The sequence below is a fragment of the Drosophila nasuta genome, chromosome X (assembly GCF_023558535.2).
Source record: "Drosophila nasuta strain 15112-1781.00 chromosome X, ASM2355853v1, whole genome shotgun sequence".
NCBI lineage: Eukaryota > Metazoa > Arthropoda > Insecta > Diptera > Drosophilidae > Drosophila > Drosophila nasuta.
This window is the reverse complement of record NC_083459.1, coordinates 25,948,740-25,971,079: the sequence shown is the minus strand read 5'-3', so window position 1 is coordinate 25,971,079 and position 22,340 is coordinate 25,948,740. Positions and strand designations below refer to the sequence as shown.

The 22,340-nt window shown below is 36.8% G+C and overlaps 1 protein-coding gene across 8 annotated transcripts in view; it reads right to left on the bottom strand.

Moving 5' to 3' along the window:
• LOC132796591 (guanine nucleotide-releasing factor 2) overlaps positions 1-22,340 on the bottom strand; it is a 30,888-nt gene that overhangs the window by 5,571 nt on the left and 2,977 nt on the right. The window contains exons 1-9 of one of the 8 annotated variants that reach the window (XM_060807816.1): positions 21,519-21,814; positions 6,030-6,629; positions 5,779-5,969; positions 4,349-4,941; positions 3,807-3,982; positions 3,479-3,718; positions 2,107-2,611; positions 1,166-1,362; positions 150-173 (exon numbers count right to left, since the gene is read on the bottom strand). In XM_060807816.1, the coding sequence (XP_060663799.1) occupies positions 150-173; positions 1,166-1,362; positions 2,107-2,611; positions 3,479-3,718; positions 3,807-3,982; positions 4,349-4,941; positions 5,779-5,969; positions 6,030-6,629; positions 21,519-21,666 (2,674 nt within the window). In that variant the 5' untranslated portion in view covers positions 21,667-21,814. Of the gene's footprint in view, positions 1-149; positions 174-1,165; positions 1,363-2,106; positions 2,612-3,478; positions 3,719-3,806; positions 3,983-4,348; positions 4,942-5,778; positions 5,970-6,029; positions 6,630-8,827; positions 9,710-21,518; positions 21,815-22,340 lie in introns of those variants that run through there. The other 7 variants (XM_060807813.1, XM_060807814.1, XM_060807810.1 and 4 more) reach the window with 7 other exon arrangements.

Here is a 22,340-nt window from a genome sequence, read left to right as displayed (position 1 = left end):
AGAGAAAAGCGCTTTCTTTTTTTTATGTACAAAAACGAAACGTAACATGGAACAAACCGAAACGAGTAACGATAGCAAAAGTGGGGGAGAGAAAAAGAAAGAGAGAGAGAGAGAGAGAGCGAGAGAGAAAGATCGATCAGCTGACTTACCCGAAAAGGCGACACTCTGAAACACTAAACGTTGATTGGAACGATAATTTAGATGGGTTAGACTTTTGCGTACAACAATTTGGCAAAGGTTTTGATTTTCGTATAGATTTGAATTTCGATAACGATATCGATTGTGATTTTGTGTTTGCGATTGTTTTTGTTCATTTTCGATTTTACAAGTGCTACAAGGAAATAAAACGTTCACTACAAAAATCATCCCAAATACACAAAACACAAAAATTGACTATATAAAAATATATATAGATGATTTTCGATATTTGTTTTTGCTGATTGTTGTTGTTGTTGATAGTTGTACTTGTTGATAGTTGTTGTGTTGTTGCAGCTGTTGTTGTTGTTGTTGTTGTTCGTCTTTGATGTTGCCTAACGGGTTTTGTTTTTGTTCTTTTTTCTTTAAGTGTGGTACAGAGATGTGACTGCAGGGGGATGTGGGATTTTGTGGCTTTCTTTACTGTTTGTGTGTCCTTGTCGTTGTTGTTGTTGTTATTGTGAATGTTGGCGAAGCAACAGAACAAAACAAAACGCGAACAGAACAGAACAAAATCAAAAATTCATTTTTAAAATTTCTGATTGCAAACAAGTTACACACACAGCGTAAGTACGTGTGTGTGCGTGTATTGGCCCTTAGCTTATTTGAAGCTCTCACTCCCACACACACACACACACACACTCAGAAACTCATACGGTGCACACTCAAACTTCCCCCCACACCACACGTCACACTGCACTTGCTTCGACTGCTGTCAACTCACCGCTTGGTATTGCCTGAGGCGACACCTGGCGGTCGTTGATTGTTATTTACATGCATTATGTTACACATACACACACACACCCACAAGTACATACACATGAATACACCAATGCATGGAAATCATTGTAAAAAAAACAACAAAAACATAGAATACCAAAAAAAAAAAATACAAAAAATATGCAAAAAAAGAAAAAGAAGAGGAGAATAGTGGTGTAAGTAAATGTGCGCATTGGGCGATCGCACTTACTGTGCTTCTTCTTCATGGGCAACGGCGGCGGCTTCTCCAAATGCTGGTCAAAGGCGCTGCTGCTGCTGCTTGGCAAATGTGCGCTTCGCGGTGGCTCCATCAGGCTGTGATGCTTCGATTGCCACTGATGCAGCTGCGATGACGACGAATGATGCTGATGATGGTGCGGCGACAATATTCGCAGCTCTGGCAACTCGCTGAAAGAGACAGCAATTGGTTAGAATTAGGATTTTCACTTCATAAGCTGAGTAAAATGGAGAAGCGAAGCTTAAGCTGCTTGTATTAAAGTTAGATTATGTTAACAGCTAGTATTATAATAATTACATGGTAATATTTCCTATTTTTAAATCCATTATTAATATTATTTGTGAGCAAATTACAAAAATTGTAATTGTCAAATAATAATTATTTAAAAAGAGATAAACAATTTTCTCATTAAAATTGAAACAAATTTAAATAGGTACAAAAAGCAATGAAATTTCAATGGCAATGCTATAAGAGTGATAAGTACAACTATATAACGCTTTACTGCCTCTCATATGATAAGCGAAGTGATGTTACAGTATTTTTTTGTGTTTTACATTTAGTCTTGTATGTTTATGAGTGGCGGTTAAGCGAGAAAATATGCCGCTAAGTGAACTTTTAACACTATGAGGACGTTAGGCGGCTAAGGCAAAACGGATGTTAATAGTTTTAATAATTTAAAACCTTAATCTATCTGTAATTTTTGTTTTTTTTTTTTCAATTTAGTACTTTTTCTTTGTAAGTGGCCGTTAAGCGAGAAAATATGCCGCTAAGTGAACATAAACACTAGGCTCAAAACGGACGTTAAGCGAGATATTAATGTAATAGTTAAAAACTGTAATCTATTTGCAATTTCGGAGCATAAGAAGTTCATAAAATGGAACTTAAGCAAGATTTTGTTTAAATGCGAGACGTACAAATTATCATCGAGTTCATCCATGGCTGCATCAATACGCGGTGTGGCATTAATGCGCTGTTGTGTCTTTGGTGGCAATGCCGGCGCCAAAAGTTCCGGCGATGAGCAATTGCTGCCACGCGGATGCAAATTGGTCGACAATGTCGTTGTCGCAGCTGTTGCTGTTGTCAACTGTTCGCTGTTGTTGCTGCTGCTGCTGTTGCTGATGATTGTTGCACTTGCTGTTGTGCTGCTGCAGCTGCTGCTGCCGCCATTGCTGTTGGTGGTGATGTGACGCTGTGTGGATGACGACTGCGTTTGACTCAACTGCTGATACTCGCTGCTGTTGTTGCTGCGACTCGTCGTCGACGTCGACGTCGTTGTCGACGCCGTCGTCTCGCTCATGCCAAAGAGAATCTCCGAGTTGCTGCTCGACGATTTCGTGGACGATGATTGCACACTGTGCTCCGACGAACGCTTCGAGACACTCTGTGTGGACGTGCGAAATGACATCATCGATACGAATCCTGTGGGGGAATAAATTTGAGAGAGTTGTTAATTTAATTCCATTTCAGACTACAAACTAATATGTACAACAGATATTCAAAGGAATAAAAAACACAACTATAAAGCTAAGTACGAGTACACAATACTAGTAAAACTACAAAACAAATTCAACAGCAGCAAGTGTGGGGAAAGAGGGAAATGCATATGTAGGAAAAGGAATAAGAAAATGTCAAACATGTACAATCGATAATAAAGCGAGAAGATATAAACAAAGTCTACGCTAGACTGGCGAATTTGGAGTTAGCATAATGAACAAATTCGTTTGCTAATAAATTATAATATTAAATGTAATATGGCAAATATAGAAATTAAGTAGAAAATTAAATTTTAAACACATTATTAGGTTTTTACTATATAATCTTCTCAAAGATTTGTGCAAGACTTTAAACATAGTATTTTCAAATGTTAAAGTGTATTCGTTATTTCAATAAAAAAAATAATAATAATTTTAAAATTAATTCTGAAATATTCTGAGTTCATAAAACTGATTATTAATTTTTTGAAAATGGATTATATAAGAATTCCATTTTCAATAAATTGTCATATTCAACAGGTTAAAAATGCAAATTATTCAAGCTCTTTTTTTAAGTTGCAAACTTCAAGAATATCGTGTCATAAAAACTTTAACTACATAAATAGAATATATTTAAAACAAAATTACTAACTCCAGTTGAGCCAAGTCTAAAGAATAAAGCATAGATGTAAGAATAAATAACGAGTCGGGGGAATAATAAAAGGGATAAAGTAATAGCGATGACAACAACGATAGTCATAGCGATAGTGATAGCGATAGTAAAGAGCAATAGAAGAAAGTGTGCGTTGAATACCCGATTCATTTGAGTGACGATTGCTGGTTAATGCTGCCGCTGCTTTGCGCAGCTCCGTGTTGGCCTCAGAGCCACCAGTTGCAACAGTTGCCGACGGCAGCGGAGGCGGCGTTGCATGTACACTGGATGTGGCTGCCTCCAGGGATGCAGCAACAACTGATGCAGCGACTGCCTCGGCCTGTGTTTCTGCTGATCGCAAAATTGTGGCATGATCAATGTTGAGAATCGTTGGAGATTGATCTGAATGTTATTAGTTAGTTGTCATATATGTATGTATGTCAAATCCCTAGGGTTAAGTTTGCCATTTTCATATTCAGAAAATACTCACTGTAGTTCATCATCTTGTCCACATCGTCCTCCAGATGCTGCTGCTGATGGTGCAGCTGCTGTCTCGTGGGCGGCTTTGGCAAATGCAGTTGCTCTTCCACATCGAGCGAATGATTAAGCGCCGAGTCGAATGAGCATTGACTGTTCTCGTCCGGCGAGCGTGAGCGTACCGAGAGGCTGCAAGTAGCGAGGGGACGAGTGAGTTATTGGGCGTGTGTAACGAGTGACGAGTGCAAGATTGGGCGAGTAACAAAAGGAATGACTGAGAGTAAGTATTAATTGATCGAATTTATAGCAAGTACAAATGCACAATAACTAAACTGAAAAGCTGCAAGTAGCGAGTGAACGAGTGAGAGTTAACGAGTGACGAGTGCGAGATTGGGCGAGTAACAAAAGGAATGGCTGGGACTAAGTATTAATTGCGTAAGAGTAGCAAAGTAAAAAGCTGAAAACAGCGAGTGTTATTATTGATTCCAATATACAAGTAACGAGTACGAGTGGCGAGTGCCGAGTAAAGAGTTAAAACTCAATGTGCACACTTACAGATCGACGCCGTAGTTAAGCAACGAGATGTTGGAACTGCAATCCAGATCCGAGTTGATGCTAATGTTGTGCGACTGCGCATATGGCAACGGACTGTTCGCCTGCGACGAGTGACTGTTGTTTGCATTCGCATAGGCGATATTATTGCTACCGGACGTCGGTGGTGGTTGGTTGCTTGCCTGCATCAGCTGCGACTGCGGCTGACTCCGACGCTTCGGTGGCAATGGCGGCGGATTGCTCGCTCGATTCGGCAGCGGCGGTTTTGGCGGCGGGCTCGTGTCTCGCAATATGCTCTCGATGCTGTGCGAGCCACGCATCGGATTCACATTGCTCTGCTCTAGGATGTCGCGTTCCTTCGGCGTCAGCGCAATGTCCGGCAGCGATGTCCGTTGTGCTGCAACATCCGTTGGCGCCGGATGTCGCATTCCCCCGCCACCGCCACCGCCAGCGCCAGCGCTGCTCGCCGCGGTGGCAACGGCAACGGCGCCCATAATATCGGCGGCAGCGCCGATGCCGCCCAAGCCAGCGCCGCTGTAGCGAAACGCGCACTGATCCTGCTCCTTGAGTTTGCCCTGCGCCAGTGTGACCAGATTCTGCAAGTATACGACGCGATTAAAATGAAGTCTACTAAATTGTCAAGGCAAAACTAAACAATTTAGTGTGGCCAGAGCTTGATTTTATGGCATAATTTGTCAGTTTCAGTCAGTCCCGATATTAAGAATGTCACCAGACATTTTTACAAACTCTATCTGGCAAATTACGCTCGCCCTATGTTTTCTGAATTGCATAACAATTTTGTGTGACCATAGCCATGAAGTTTTTAAAACTGCTACTCATTTTCTTGCAAACCTTCCAAGCTTTACCGTTCTTTTATAATTTAAATATCTATCTTGCAATTTAGTGTGACCATAGCAATTAACTGCTTAATCGGCATCTGATTTTCTTGCCATCCTTCCTAGTTTTACCAAAACTGCTATAAATTTTCTTGTAAACCTTTACCCAGCTTTACCGTTCTTAATAAATGTAGCATCTAACTAAAATGTCTGTCTTGCAAATTAAGTCCACACTTCAATGTTGCGCTGCATAGTACAGTTTAGTGTGACCATAGTAATTAAACTGTTGAGTCGGCAGCTGCTTTTATTGTCAGCCCACCAAGCTTTACCGTTCTTAATGAATGTGGCATCAAATTTGTGTATCTCTTTCTTGCAAATTAGGTTCACACTTTAATGTTGGCGTTACACAGCGCAGTTTAGTGTGACCATAGTAATTAAACTGTTAAATGGGCAGCTAATTTAGTTGTCGGCATTCCTAGTTTTACCAGAGTACAAAAGCTTCCTAATAACTAGTCTCTGAGTAAGTCAAAAGAAGGTATCTCAGCTCCGTCCAACACAAAATTGTTAAATCTTGAAGTCCCCATGTCTTTAACTTACCCGCACTGCATCCTCGAGCAGATCGATAACTTCGCGGACATTCTCGTTGCTTAGCGAGGCGCACTCGCCGCTCTTCTCGCTAAGCATGACCTCGTCACAGAGCTTGATCAGCTTGCCCAGCGACTGATACACCTGCTGTGTGGCCGAGTTCATGATGGCGTTGTTCTCGTTCAACGTATATGACTGGATGACTGAAAGGTTAAATACGAATTGAGAGATTGAATGGAATGATTCAAGCGAGTTCAACTCACCGGAATACATGCTGGCAATGGTCTCCAGTATGACTGTGCCATTGCCGGGGAGAACCTCGAGCTTCTTCTTGAGTATGACATCGCGAAAATGCTTGAGGGCATTCGAGATGTCCTTGACGTGTGTCTCCAGCGTTTGCGTCGATCGCTGCACTTCCTCGGTGGTTGGCGGCGGCTTTTGGCTGCCGTGTTTGTTGCGCGGACTGTGCGGCGAATGGGAGCGACCCAGCGTATTGTTTGTGGTCCGCATCAGTGAGATCTTCTCGATCAGATCGTCCTTAAAGCTCCGCGCACGCCGTGCCAATTTCGTACCCTTCAAACTGTTCTTGTGCCCCGACGAACCCGTCGACCCCGCACTTGGAGGAGCCGGTGGAACTCCTCCGCCTCTGGGCGCTGTGGGCGTGGTTGTTCCTGCTGCTGCTGATGCTGTTGTTGTATTCAGCTGTTGTTGCTGTTGCTGTAGCGGTGGCGGAGGCGTTGAGGAGGAGCTCGTATAGATGCTGCTGTTGATGCTGTTGTTGCTGCTGCTGCTGCAACCACCGACGACGCCGCCGCCGCCCGCTGAGCAATTGCTGGGCGTGGATGGAGAACTGATGCTGCCGTCTGCAAGAGATTAAGATTGAGAGATTGCTTGAGCCAAAAGAACTTGCAACTTGTTGTAGAACTCAACTCGACCCAACTCGAGAGAGTGACTGATTGTATTTGCCTACGATTGACGCATTTGTGATTCATTTTGTGTTTTGTTTTGTTTTGTTTTTTTTTTGGCGCTTTTATGAATCAGTTTTGTGGTGAGTGAACATATATATCGAAAACAAATTCGATGCGGGGTTAAAAAACTCATTGCGCTAGAGATCGATTTAGGTAATCGAGCTTTATAATCGATGACACAGTCACGCCGCCAAAAAACGAACCGAAAAAAACAATTTGCATAAACTCTAAGACAGCTGGCGCAACTTTAATTTCCAGGCAATTAATATTCCCCTCGAAATTGACGTTTAACATTATTGCCTGCAAAAGTTCAGTTATATTTCTCGTATATAACTTTCTCAATTCGAATCGATATAAAAATATATATCAGCATCGTCTATATAATAATGCTTATATATATATATATATATCTATATGATGAACATGTTGTGAGTATTCAAAGACCTTCACGTGTCGCGTTTTTTATTCACATTCACGAAAATACACAACACAAATTTACACAAAAAATTCACAATCACGAAGGAGATGGCGATTTTTTTGTTGTTTTTTTCATTTGTATGTTGTTTATTCAACGTTTGTTTTTAATCGCCACTAAAACGATGCCAAGAAAGCGACTAACGAAATGAAGTGAAAAGTTTAATTGCAAAAGAATGACGAACTTTAGTTACCCTACAAATTGTTTTGAACAGAACTTAAAGTTTACCCAACTGATTAACACCAAATTAATTAGCAATGCTATTTTTATAACCTAAGATTGTTGATATTTAACTAACTTCGAAGTGTCAATTGAGCTACAAAATAAACATTTGCAAAAATTCCAAATAGTACACATATTTATATTTATTGAATTTTTTTGTTCCTAAAAATATTGCCACAGGAAAATTCTCAGCTTAAAATTTTACTTGCGAAACTATTTAAAGTAAAGACAAAAACATACCAACAAAAAAATGTTTTTATTTTAAATATAGAATAATCTTTTAGCTCTCGATTTGCACTTTAATTAGAACTAAGAATAATTTTGGAAATAAGTTTTTACTTTAAGATAAACGAATTCGTACAAAAAACCAAGATATGAATGAAATATCGTTTCTCAAATCAATCTTAGCTTTAAGTATAGTTATAATTCTGAGCTATAAGAATAATATTTACTTATTTTCAAAAATATTTCAGCTTATTTTTTTTTCACTGAAAAAAATCTGTTAGAGAATTACTCATATGTAACTTAATTATTCCTAGATTCCTTAATTTGGAATGTGCCCTATAATTATAATTCTATGCACAAATGAATCAACGGGGCAAATTTATAATGATTAATCACGCCTAATTATAAAGTGTTTACAACTCAGCTGAATTAGCAATGGGAATATTTGTGGATATGAATATGAATAGATATGAATGTGCTTTTCATCATCATCTTCATCATTTTTCATTGATCAGAGTTCAAATTTAAATTACTATTGAAAATTATTGAGAATTAGCTACAATATTGTTTCCATTTATGATACAACAACTCAACAACTTTTTTTATGGAAGAGCTTATATTCGATTATACCAATATTCTCTTCCATTAAAAAAATTTATTTTAACCCAACACTTTGCTTTTCTTAATAATATTTCATTGATTAGAGTTCAAATTTAAATGAATCTTGAAAATTGTTGAGAATTAGCTACAGTATTGTTTATATTAATGATATAATATAATATTGATATTATAATAATAATTTTAAACAAGTTTATATTCGATTATATTACAATATTCTCTTCCATAAAAAAAAAAGTTCTTTTGCAAACACTTTTAACCCAACACTTTGACTGATAGTCAAAGCTAACTGTTGGCCCAAAAGACCCTTCTAATGTAGGGTATATCACATGTGCTGTTGATGATGCTGTTTGCTGTTGATTTGCATGATGAACGACAGACAGCAAACAATCGGTATAAAATGCCAGACGCTAAACGAACCAAAACCACCCACAAAAAAAAATTGAAAAAAAAAAACGGAATTGGAATTGGAATTCGAATTGAAATTGCAATGGAAATTGGGAGTGTTGCTGTTGTTGTTGTTGTTTTGGTTGTTGTTGCCGCTTTCACTTACAGCGCGACAAATTCTTGACCAGCAACGTCGATGGTGTTGTTGGCGGTGTCAATGGTGTGCAAATGGGTGTTGTTGTTGCCGATGTTGTTGCTGTGGCTGATGTTGCTGATAGCGCCAAACGTGGCAGTTTTTTATATTTGCGACGCCTGTGGAATTTGATGTCATGCAGTGTATGCTTTGTGTTGTTGCTGTTGTTGTTGTCATCGCTGTTGTTTTTGTTGTTGTTGTTATCGCGCAGTGACCACAACGATCTGTGTTGCTGCGATGGCAGCAGCTGTTGCTGTTGCTGTTGCTGATGGTGTTGGTGTGGCTCTTCTTCAAGCTGTTGCACGTTGTACGAATAGAAACGCCAGCGTTCAGCGAGCGCACAATCGCTCAAGAAAGATTCATCAAATTGCGGCATCTTTGGCTTCTTCTGCTTCTGTTTCTCCACTTTATGATTGCATAATAGTAATAATAATAGCAACAACAGGAACAACAACAACAACAAGTGCGATAAGCAGTAGCATAATTATAGCACACACATAACTTGTCTTGCTTTTGTTTATAACTTTGCAAACTATTTATAGCTGGTAAATCACTTGAAACTTTGTTTCGTTTAATCTCGTTTTTTTTCTTTCTTTCTTCTTTTCTTAGTTGTGGCACATTTTTTTGTTGTTTTTGTTTTTGTCTTTGACTGTCTGTCAAGAGCAACACACAATTGTCGTGGCCGCCGTTTTTGGCCAATTAAAATAAATCACGAAATTATTATATTTAGACGGCACAAAAACAAAGAGACACTGCTGCTGTTGCTGCTGCTGTGTGGCTGTCGTCAGCGTTGTCGTCTGGAAAGCGCACTGAACTATGAAAATCCGCAAACGGCAAAACGGCAATCGCCAGTCGACAGCGGCAACAGCAACAGCAGCCGCAGCAGCAGCAGCCAGTCGCCAAGTCCGCTAACCAGCCATTAAACAACAAATGCCGCAACGACAACAACAACAACAACAGCAAAGAGCAACGTATAACAGCGCATCAAATGGCACTCGCTGCCAACAACTCTCGACTCTCGACAACAACAACAACCGCAACCACAGCTAACAGCAATGTCCAGCAACAACATTCACTGATAGATAGCTAAGCTCTCTCTCTCTCTCTCTCTCTCCCTCTCTCTCCCTCTCTCTTCACCTCTCTTTCTTACTCTCTTTGTCTGTCGCCATCTCTTTTCATACACTAGCAATCCGGGCATGATCACAAAATGTAATGCAATGTAGCACAATAAACAAAAGCCAAATTCCGTCTGTCTGTCCGTCTGTCCGTCGTTTATTTTGCAAATAACTCCGCAAGTTTTGCGGTTAGCTTGCTCAAATTTGCAACAGATTTGTCTTTTTGCAAAAGCATTATTTCCATGCCGCAAATTGAGCAAATCAGTTTATTAGAAATCAGTTTTTTATGTTCCTGACAGCTCAAAGAATATTGCAAAAATCCAAAACTTTCGAATTCATCCGCAGCTTAAATTCTTGTGCACATTACCTATTCTTTTTTTTATACCCGGTACCCGTAGGGTAGAAGGGTATTATAACTTTGTGCCAGCAGAAAATGTATGTAACAGGTAGAAGGAGGCATCTCCTACCCTATAAAGTATATATATTCTTGATCAGGGTCAACAGCCGAGTCGATCTAGCCATGTCCGTCTGTCTGTCTGTCTGTCCGTCCGTCCGTATGAAACACTGGATATTAGAGACTATAAGAGAGAGAGCTATGTATAATTTTTTTCGGTAGCATTAGTTATGTTTGCACGCAGATCAAGTTTGTTTCAAACTTTTGCCACGCCCACTTCCGCCCCCACAAATCAAAAAAACCGAATAACAAGCGAAATTTTAAAGCCAGAGTTAGGTATATACAATTATAACTATAGTAGTTATGATTTCTGAAAATTTGGTTGCGATCAGATAAAAATTGTCGAAGTTATTAAAGAAATACTTTTGTATGGGCAAAAACGCCTACTTATTAGGGCTCTAAGTTGCTTTGGCTGACAATCTGGTATATTGTGCCGTCTATAGTATATTTTTAATCTGGTACTATATGGATATAACAAAAATATCATTTGGTATATTTTTAGTATTTTTGGTATATTTTAAAAATAATATCGCAATATTATGCTTTTATTCAAAATGGGTAGCGGGTATCTCACAGTAGCTTTCTTACTTGTTTGATATAAATTTGTCTATCGCATAAGAGTATTTAAACTTCGACACGTTTTGCTTTTAGTGCGCAATCTTTCTCCTCAGCTGCTTGCTCTCTGTTATCAATTTTGTTTAGCAGACTCTCCTCCCATTATTGAACAGTTTTTTTTTGTCTTTCTTTCATTTTTTTTTGTTCAGGTTTTGTTGTTATTGTTTTTTGTTTTGGGTGTTTGGCCCTGGGGCCACTGTTGGCGGGTTTTTCTTCAATTTGCAAGTGGCTTACGATCGTGACTTGCCTTGAAATGTATTTTTTTCTTTTTTTTTTCGTTTTTGTTGCTTGTCTTTTTGGGGAAGCTGAAGTTGAAGGCGGCGCCACAAGACACACAGACTGACAAACACTCCAAAAGCCTATGGGTTGTTTATGTGGCTTTCCCCACCTCACCTCAACTATATACACACACACACACATATTTAGTATGTAATATCACCAAATACTTATGTGTGTGTCTCGAGTATGCGGTGAATAGTGTGTCTGGCAATCGTTGTTGTTGTTCGTTCGATTGAAAAAGTGAAATTACGTGTGCATCTGAAAATGTTGTTGCATCGCATTTACTTAATAATCGTGCATAACACACCAAACAAACAAAAAAAAACAACAAAAAATAACAACAATTTTCGACAATGCAATCAATAAACAATAATAGCAGACGCAGACAGACAAACACTCCCGGAATTATTATCATAACACATCTAGTATATAATTTTCAATTTCTTTTGCTGGGAATTACGCATGCGCCCAGCTCCGTTCACTTTACAGTCATTTTGACTGTGTACGATAATCAGATAATGCGACTGGGGCAAGACACTGATCGCACAAATGATCATCACTGATCGCACAAATGATCATCACTGATCGTACAAATGATCATCACTGATCTTACAAATGATGATGAGTATAAAATAATGATAAGGATGAGTGCAAGGATAATTTGATTAATTTTTGATAATTTGATTAATTTTGATTAATAACAAAAGAATAATAATCATCTTACAAATGATGATCTCTGATCATACAAATGATCATCACTGATCTTACAAATGATGATGAGCATAACAAAGTATAAGGATAGGTGCAATGATAATTTGATTAATAATTAATAACAAAAGAATAATAAATCTTGCAAATGATGATCTCTTGTCATACAAATGATCATCACTGATCTTACAAATGATGATGAGTATAAAATAATGATAAGGATGAGTGTAATGAAAAAAGGAAAAATAATCTTACAAATGATGATCTCTTATCATACAAATGATCATCACTGATCTTACAAATGTTGATGAGAATAAAATAATGATAAGGATGAGTACAATGATAATTTGATTAATTAATAACAAAAGAATAATAATGATCTTACAAATGATGATCTCTGTTCATACAAATGATCATCACTGATCTTACAAATGATCATCACTGATCTTACAAATGATGATAAGTATAAAATAATGATAAGGATGAGTACAATGATAATTTGATTAATTAATAATAAAAAAAAAATAATAATGACAATGCGAAACTCTTCAATGATCTCAGATTCATAGTTGTAAGATTGATCATTTCTTTTGTTTTTTACTTTTTACACCCGCCACCCATATAGTAGAAGGGTATTATAATAGACAGAAGGATCCATACAGTATTTTAGTATTTTTGTGATGTATTTATTTGATATATTTTTAAAATAATATCACATTGTTTAGATTTTTTTCAAAATCGGTAGCGGGTATTTTACAGTCGAGCACACTCGAGCTTTCTTACTTAGTATTTATTTGATCTTTTCTTTAGCTGAGACTAACAATAAGTGATCAAATCTTACAATTAACATTAATAAACATTGATTATAAAAAAGAAAAGAATATTCCTAACAAAGAAACAAAATATGCAAAATAATGATCAAGATATTGCAAATACTAAGATGAACAAGAATACTGCAGATGTGAATGAAACCAATGATAGACATTGACAATAAAAATGTTGAACCCATTGCTGTTAAGCAAAATGATAACACTTGTAATCACAATAAAATAAATAAATTATAATCAGTAAATTAAAAATAGAAATTATCAATAACAATATTAAAGGCAATTGCAAATTTAAATTGCGATTATCATTTTAATAATGATATAACAGATAAGACTGATAAGAAATAATATTAATATTACAAATAAATTATTTTCTATAATTTACCTAGCTCCACCTCAACTCTAAAATAAATTGTTTAAACAATCTTGAAACTTTGAATTTACATTTGCTTTTGCAAATTTATTGCTTAACGTCAAATCACTTTGTCAAAAGAATTTCAATTGTTTTAAAGTATGCATAAATCAAAAAAGCAATAAAAAGAATTAAAAAAAAAAAACACACACACAACCACAAACAAAAGCTAATCTACTTCCTAAAATGCTCAATTTCAATTGGTTGACAAATATAATTTATGTTCAGAAAAAAGAAAAAGCGAAAAATAAAAAAAAACTAGAACCCAGTTCAGATAACGTTAAATTTGATTTTGGCAATCGTGTGGGCAGAGTATAAAGAGGGGCGATAGAGGAGGGAAGAGGAGAGCTATAACTGAGGATCGAAGCTAGTAACCAGAACCAGTTGGCATCGTTTTGAAATTGGATCGACGACAACGACGACGACGACGAGCTGTTGAACCAGTCGAATAAACAGGTGAGATTATGATTCTAGTTTTTGGGGCGACAAAACAATTTGGCACACCCGTCGACGACGACAAGAAAGATGAGGCTGAGGTTTGTCGCGCATGATCGCGATGATCATGTTTGCTTGGCTTCTTCTAAATGCAAAATCGCGGGCTCTTAACTTGACCAATATTTGCCAAATAGCCTCTAGTTTTGTTTTTTTTTTCTACTTTTAAAGTGGACAACTTCAAGTCGACCGACTGACCGACCAGTTTCAATATTGTCCAACCAGTTTAGATGAGCACCCCCCAGAGAGAGAGAGAGAGTCCAAAAGAGAGCAAAAGATGACCGAGAGAGTCGAAGAGTGTAAGAGAGGCAGAGAGAGAGAGAGAGAGACAGAGCGATCGTCGGCGCAGCGATCGCGAAATGCAAAATAAAAACAAAACGAAATGGGAGAGGCAAAAACAAAAAAAAAGAAATACTAACGCAATTTCTCAACTCGCTGGAATTTTTGGAATGTGTTACGTCTAAGTACAGGTGTGTGTGTATGTGTGTGTGCTACATCTGTGTGTGTGTGTGTGTGTGTGTTTGGTTATGTGTTATGCTTTCTAACTGCCAACATCGCGATGTGCGATCAGCGATCAGCAATCAACGTTGCTTTCGACCAAAGACCCCATCTAACAATGTAAAACACTAATAAAATAATAATAATAACACAAAAAAAATAAAGAAATTTAAAGAAAAATATGCAAATTGCGTGATTGTGATCGACTGTGAGCATACCCTACATTTTCAGTGCAACGGTTCCGCATTACGATTTCGCAAACAATTCCGCGAAAGTCATTTCTTTATTTCTTTATTTAGCATGCATTATTTAAGTATTATGATAAATAATTGTGCCAGCCACCTAATGTGGTTTTATTTTCCTTTGTTTGCTTTAAAAAACAAAAATATATTTATTTATTTATCGATTAATCTATCTTTGGAACAAAAGTCACGAATTTGTTCTATTGAAACTAAAATAAAAACAGCTAGAAATATTCACTGAAAGCATTGAAATTACATTCCTCACAAGTGTTCAAGTTTTAATATTTGCAGAGTAAAGATTAAATGCCAGTATTTTTTTCTTTGTCCTAATCTATAATTGAATATTACGATTAAATTAATGATTTACACATGATTCTAGTTGTCTATGGAGAGCGAAAAGTGGATCGATAAGATAAGCACACATTCATTGAGTAAAAAATATGTACGCAAAAGATAACACACACACATCTGCTGACTCTCGAAAAGATACTTTTTTTTTCATTTACTATCTTCCTATAAATAAAGTAATCGACAAAATGTTGAATTTTAATATGTGTGTCATGAATTTCAATAATCAAATTACAAATTGATAAGCAACAAATATTCCGGACTTTATCTTTCTATAAAATGAAGAATAAATCTTAACAACTGAGTTTAGACATTTAAAATTGAATTGTTATACCATTTCCCACACAATATACCATAAAATCATTCAAAAAATGTTGAATTTTAATAAGTGTGTCTAGAATTTCAATAATCAAATTACAAATTGATATAAGACTTTATCATTCTATAGAATGAATATTAACGATTTTATTGAATATCACAACAACTTATTTAGTCATTTAAAATTGTTGTTTCAAATACCATTTCCTAAACAATATACCATCTACAGAAATGCAATTTTATAGGACAAATATTGAATTTAATAATTTCAAGGAATAAATATTGCAGACTTTCTATAGAATGAAGAATAAAGAATTTATTGAATACCTTAACAACTTAGTTAGTGATTTAAAACTGCACTTTTAAATACCATTTCCCTCTCAATATACCATCTCAACAGTATAGAAATTATTCGAAAAATGTCTAATTTATTACTTTGTCAAGAATTTCAATAATCAAATTACAAATTGCTTAGCTTAATACCAATTTGTTTGGAATAAATATTGTAGAGTTTATCTTAAAATCTTAACAACTTATTTAGTCATTTAAAATTGCACTTTTAAATACCATTTCCAATTCAATATACCATCTACATTAATGCAATCATTCGAAAAATGTTGAATTCAATAATTGTGTTAAGTATTTCAGTAATTAAATTACAAATTAATATCATTTAAGCAATAAATATTGCAGATTTCATCTTTAAATCTTAGCAACATCTTTAGTCACTTAAAATTGCACTTTTAAATACCATTTCCAAGTCAATATACCATTTCAGCATAAATGCAGTTTGCGAGGTATGTGAAAGCATAAAAACAACAACAACAACAACAAGAGAAAAAGACAACTAAATAAACTACAAACATGACATAATCTTTGTTGTGTTGACGAGACAACGCCAAAAACAAAAAAAAACAGCACGACAAACAAATCGTTAAATTTGTCATAAACAAAAAACAACGCGAGAAAAACGCTGCTCAAGCAAAAATACAAACGGCGAGAAAAGACAAAAAAAAAAAAGAAAAAAGAAAACTGAAATAATACTAAGAAGAAGAAACCGACTTTTGACTTGGTCGCCACAGTTCAATGATCATGGCACGTTCTCATGCACACACACACACACACACATACACTGAAGCACACTCACACATAGATAGTTAGGGAACATGCTGTGGAGGGCTGATTTGACCCTGTTTCATGTACCATGCATACACATGGCGTGACGTCATCGCAGGTGCGGTCATCATGCAAGCATTCAATGGAATCAATTGCTTCCCCTCTCCTCCTACTCTTCACCCCCCTCCCTGTGTGCCACTAATCCACTTGCTGGAATATCATGAATTAAGTTTAGAATTGTAAATACGTTTCTCTTCTTCTTCTTATTGTTGTTGTTGTTGTTGTTGTCGAGTGTAATTGAAGTGATGAGCGGCAAGCTCTGCTTACAATTGTTGATTCGATTACTCGATTACACAAAGCTCTCGATTCGTCAGCTCACAACTATTCCAATTTCCAATTTATTTCCAACCGATTACATTCCACACTCACTTTATGAAATTAATGCACAAAACACTTGCATTAATTTTTGAATTTTGTTCGTTTTTCTTTTATTTTTATTTTTATTTATATCTTTTGCGAACCCGATGAATGATTTCAGTGCAGAATTTCTTGTGTGCGCCGGTCGACGGTTAGCTAACTTTTGAGCAGAGAGCACGCTTCATAATTAATAATGCGCTATATAAGTAACAACAAGAAATATAACAACAACAAAATCGCAAGAACAACAAATGAAAGAAAGCTAAAAAAGAACAAAAAAAAAGTAGAACTCACAACGCGTCGCTAACGAAAACGAAAATGAAACTCACAATCGCCACAAGAGGCGGCAAGAGGCAACACCGAGAACCTATTACACTACAACAGCGAAGCAAGAAACAAACAGAGACACAAACACACTAAGAGAGGCCTAAAGAGAACAGAATATAGCAAAAGCACTGAGAGAAATTGAAAGCTAAAGCACAAGTTGCACTTTACGATACAAGCGAAATTAAACTTGAAAAGCTCAAATTTAAGGAATAAATTTGAGATAGAATAATAAAATTAGTAAATTTCAAATGATGAGATAAATTGAGAGAAATGTAGAATCAGAAATAAAATTCGAAAAGTTCAAATTTAAGGAACAAATTTGAGATAGAATAATAAAATTAGTAAATTTCAAATGTTAAGACAAATTGAAAGAATTCTAAAATCAAAAATTTCATTATAAAAGTTCAAATTTTAGGAACCAATTTTAGATATAATGATTTAGAAAAAAAAATAATAATTAAACTATTTTTTTAAATTATTCGTCAAGATTGATAGAATTCTACAATCAGAAACAGTTGAACCTAAAATAAGAACGACTTGAAGTATTTATAGAAATAAATCACTAACAAATTTAGCTTTTTGTATGTAGAAATTCGCAACAATCAACATAATAAATATATAAACATAATAAAAATATTGAACTTTAATACAAAAAAAAAGAAAACATATTTGAAAAGTTTAAATTTTAGAAATCAATTTTATATAGAATAATAAAAATAGAAACAAACGAATATCCAAATAAATTTGATTTTTTTTTTTAATTTCAAATGTTAAGATAAATTAAGTGAATTCTTGAATCAGAAGCAGTTGTCTTTAAAAAATATATTACTAACTGAATATAGTTCATTAGAAATATTCAAACTATTGGTTTAGTCAAAAAATCGTTATCGCATTGAAAAAAAAGAAAGTAGAATCATTTTAAAATGAGTTTTCTTAAACACGGTGTTATTATGGTACTTTATTGCTTTACTGGTTAAACTACTTAATAATTAAAAATCTGAAAATATTCGTTTTTAAGTTTCATTTGAATATGCAACATTTATTTCTCTCAGTGTAGTTGTAGCCGCAGTTAATGCCGCATTTTAGGGTGTGCGAGTGTGTGGCTATGCGTGTGTATGTCTGCGTGTGTGCGTTGACGGGTTGTACGTACGTCACCCACAACACCAACAACAACAATAACAACAACAATAACGACAACAACGACAACAATGTCAGAGCTATGATGATGACGATGACGCTTTAAGCTACGCTGTATATTACGACAACTTGTGACCGTCATCAATTCATACGCAAGCTAAACTAAACCATCATAAAATTTACCAAACAGCCTACGCCTTCACTCCCCTCACTCCCTCATTTTTCTCCAACTCCCCCTCACCATGTACGTCTGTGTTATCAGTGCACACCACTGTCGCACAGTGGTTTCAATCTCATTTGCATACACACACACTTTGAATTCACAAACATCACACAAAAAGTTGCAGCAGCTTCGCAAAAAAGCTTACGATAGCTTTCGCATTGTCCTCTATAAAGATTTGTAATCTTTAACTCTTATATTATCACAAATAATTCCCTGCTGTATCATAATTTATATATGGAATCAAACATTCATTCATTGCATATGAATTCCTCGTATTAGATCTAATAATATTTACTGTTTGCATAGATTTCTTGGAAATTTCCGATTCGCTAAGGATTCGCACACATTTCCAGAAAAACCTTGCATAAATAAATATATGATTAACTTACAATATCAAGCAATAAATAGTAAATAGAATTTCACAGCTGTTTCAATTCTAATGAATTCTAGACATGATATTGATTTCAAGTAATTTTCGGAAAAAAAAAAATGTAATTCCATTTGTACTTTGTATCTAAGAAATGCTTTGCGTGTTATCTAAGCTAATCAGCTTTTATTAAAAGATAGCATGTCTAAATAGCAGAAGATTAGTTGGATTCCTTAGATAACCAAAACACAAAAAACCAAAAAAAGATTGCAAAACTCTTTGGGTAAAAATCATTTGTAGAATTGGGATAAAACTACAACTATCTACTGCAAGTATAAAGAACATAAATCCAGTTCCATATAAAGCAAAGGCGGAAGCATTTTGGGACTACGACAATGCCAAAGACAACACAATTTTTTGGTAGCTGCAATTTCAGAGCCCAGAGAATGAAAGTTGTGCAGCGAGCAAGCAAATGAAAACTTAACGCCATGTTGACTCGTATGTCCAGAAGAAAGCCAGACCCGGACAATGGACAGCACATAAGTACATGAAACCTCTCAAGCAGAGCCACAGACAGACAGACAGACAGACAGAGAGACAGAGAAATATTAAAAGAAAGAGAGTGAAGTAGAGGGAGGCAGAGCTCCAATTATGACATAGTTGGTAAGTCGTTTAGAGCCAAACAACGATGCGGACGACAAACAAACAACGTTCGCTGCTTGGCAGTTATTAGACATGAAAATGAAATCTATAGGAAAGCAAAAGTGCTGAATACGAGTATGCGAGAGCTAAGTGAAAAGCACAAAGCATAAAAATAAAACAGAGTTGGTGTTGTATAAAGTAGTTGTAGTACAGTATACTGAGTGGAGCATTATAGTTAAAGAGGCCCCCCACACACAATATCGTCGAGTTGACACCAGGGAAAGCGTCGTGTGCTATACGTGACCAGCTGACTGACCACCTTAGTGCTAAATAAAGTTGCTATTCCGATTTCTCTAGTTCTCTAGTTCTCGCCCCGTCTTTTAACACCGCATTTGACATGATCTTTCACACGAGTTTAACAAGATTTCCGCTGTTTGACAGCGGATGTTCAGGAAACTCTTTGTACACATAGATAACCCAACAGACATACAGTTATAGACGAGCAAGTGAACCGAACCCGCAATTGTATGTGCCAAATCTGAGCTTTGCTTCAGTTGTTCACTGAAAAAAGGACTCATTGTTACAAGTTGAGCGTTATTTTGAGTATTTGTCTGGCGATTGTCGGGAAACTCGGTGAATTATTGCTTGACCTCGCCAACATACAGTTATCGTCGAGAAAGAGCCCGAACCCATAATAGATATAACAGCTTTTGGGCTCTTTTCATAAGCCACCAAAGGGGAACTCTCATTGTTGTGGTTTCTCGACTTTAAATGGTTGTCGTTGTTTCTTTTGCCACACAATTCTGTCAACAGCTTTTGCACTTTGCCACCAATAACGAGGCACATATCAATCTTTTTTCTTCATTTTTTTTTTTTATTTTGCTAAATGCTTAATGAATACCTGTTGAATGCTTGAATGTTGTGAATGATGTGAATGTCAAGCACGTCAAAAATAAAAAAGTGAATATGAGATGTTGTGTAGGTAGGTTGTTGTCATGATGATAATAGAAGAATAGTTTGTCATATGCTCAACACACACACACACACATACATGACTTTGTTTAGTTGTTCGCTTGCTTCTCTCCCTTTCCAGTGGTCCAGTACACTGGAGAGCACCTCTCTGGAGGTGATGGCGCATTAGAAAGTGCAGTGAAAGCCGTCGAGAGTCGACAAAACTGTTCAATGAGCAACAATTAAACAAAACCCTTTTCATAATATACATCTACATCTACATCTACATCATTCCTCCACTCACAAGTTGTCTGTGAGGCAAGTAACAGCGACAGCAACAACAACAACATTGTTGTCAATATGTTAATCGATTATGTATTTGATTTGATTAGATTAGATTAGATATGCACTTTCTTTTGGCACATCTCTCTCTTGTTATCAATAGGCTGAAGAATGTGCCAACAATAGACGGCGACAGACAGAGTGAAAGAGAGAGAGAGAGAGACAGAGAGTGAGAGAGAGAATGAGGAGGAAAATTACAATTGGCAATTGAACAATATTGAATTGAAAGAGCATCCGGTTCCACTTCCAGCCCATTGAGCATTGTCATCATCAGCTTGGCAAAATGTTGCTCATTCAGCTGTGAGTGCAAAACAAATTGATCAATTGAGCGAGCGCCGCGCTCCATTCACCTCCACACCCTTCCTAGTACAATTTATTCGATAGCAAAAGTACTTTAACATAATTCGAGATTAATCAATTGAAATAAATGCATGAACTTGCATATCTCATATCGTATTTCCAATTATGCATGTAGTTTATGTTTGTATTTTTTTCTTTCTTTCTTTTTTTTCTGCTGTTCAATACGCTCGCACGTGCGTATATCATAAAGCAGGGTAATTACTTTCTTATCGATATCGGAGCGCGCTGTCAAGGTCAAGCTGATTGCGCAGCTTTCGCTGTCAATTGACAGCAGCTTTAACCAACGATTACAAACCTATCGATTACACTCCATGCGCATTCTCACATTCTCACGCTCACCCACACTATCGCACGCAGCACTCTCGCTCGCACTCTCACTCGCACTCGCACTTTAGCGCACGCTCTCACTCTCTTTCTCAATATATGCCATTCTTCCACACATTCTGTCATTCCATTATCTTCCAATATACATACGCATGTTTCCATTCAGTCGCTGCTCATCTGCCGCTGTCTCTGCCGCTGCCTCAGTCGCTGCATCATCGGCGCTTGCTGCCCGATTGAAGGGACGCGGTTTGCGATTCTTAAAGCGCAATCGCAGCTCGGTATTCAAAACTCGCATCATGTATGCACTCGCGCTATCTCACTCACTCACTCACTCACACTCAATCCACTTCACGGCAAGTGGCGGGGAGGGGTGGGGTAGTAAGGTTATTAGTATCACGGGAATTGGAGCGAACGCATCAACGATTTTCAATCGATTTACAAACACAATTCAACAAAAACCAAAACACAAACACAAAAAACAAAAAAAAAAGAGAAAAGAATATTGGATAACTCGCAATGATCTCTCTGGGTGTAATATTATTTTTTATTACTATATTCACAATTTTAGTTTCGAGCGAGCTTCAATTGATGTGACATTGAGGATCCGTTGGCTATGCCAACCCCTTAGTCAAATGATATCACCACAGACAGACACACACACACACACACACACGTATGCAGAGAGAGAGGGAGGTGGGGCGGGGTCAATACAGTGGTGTCGTTGTGTTTACGCGCGCGCGCCGCGATTGCTGCGTACGTTGATGTGAAAATTTCGCGTGCGACTAACTGACTAACTGAAATTGACTGAATGACTGACTGAATGTGTCTGTCTTGTCTAACCGCACACGCTGGCGCTGAGGCGCAGCTCAGAGCTAGCCGACTGTGAGCGCTAGCTGACTGAGCGAGCGCAGCGACGTCGCTGCTGCTGCTGCTGTTGCTTTTTTTTTGCTTTACAATCTAATCGCTTTGGTG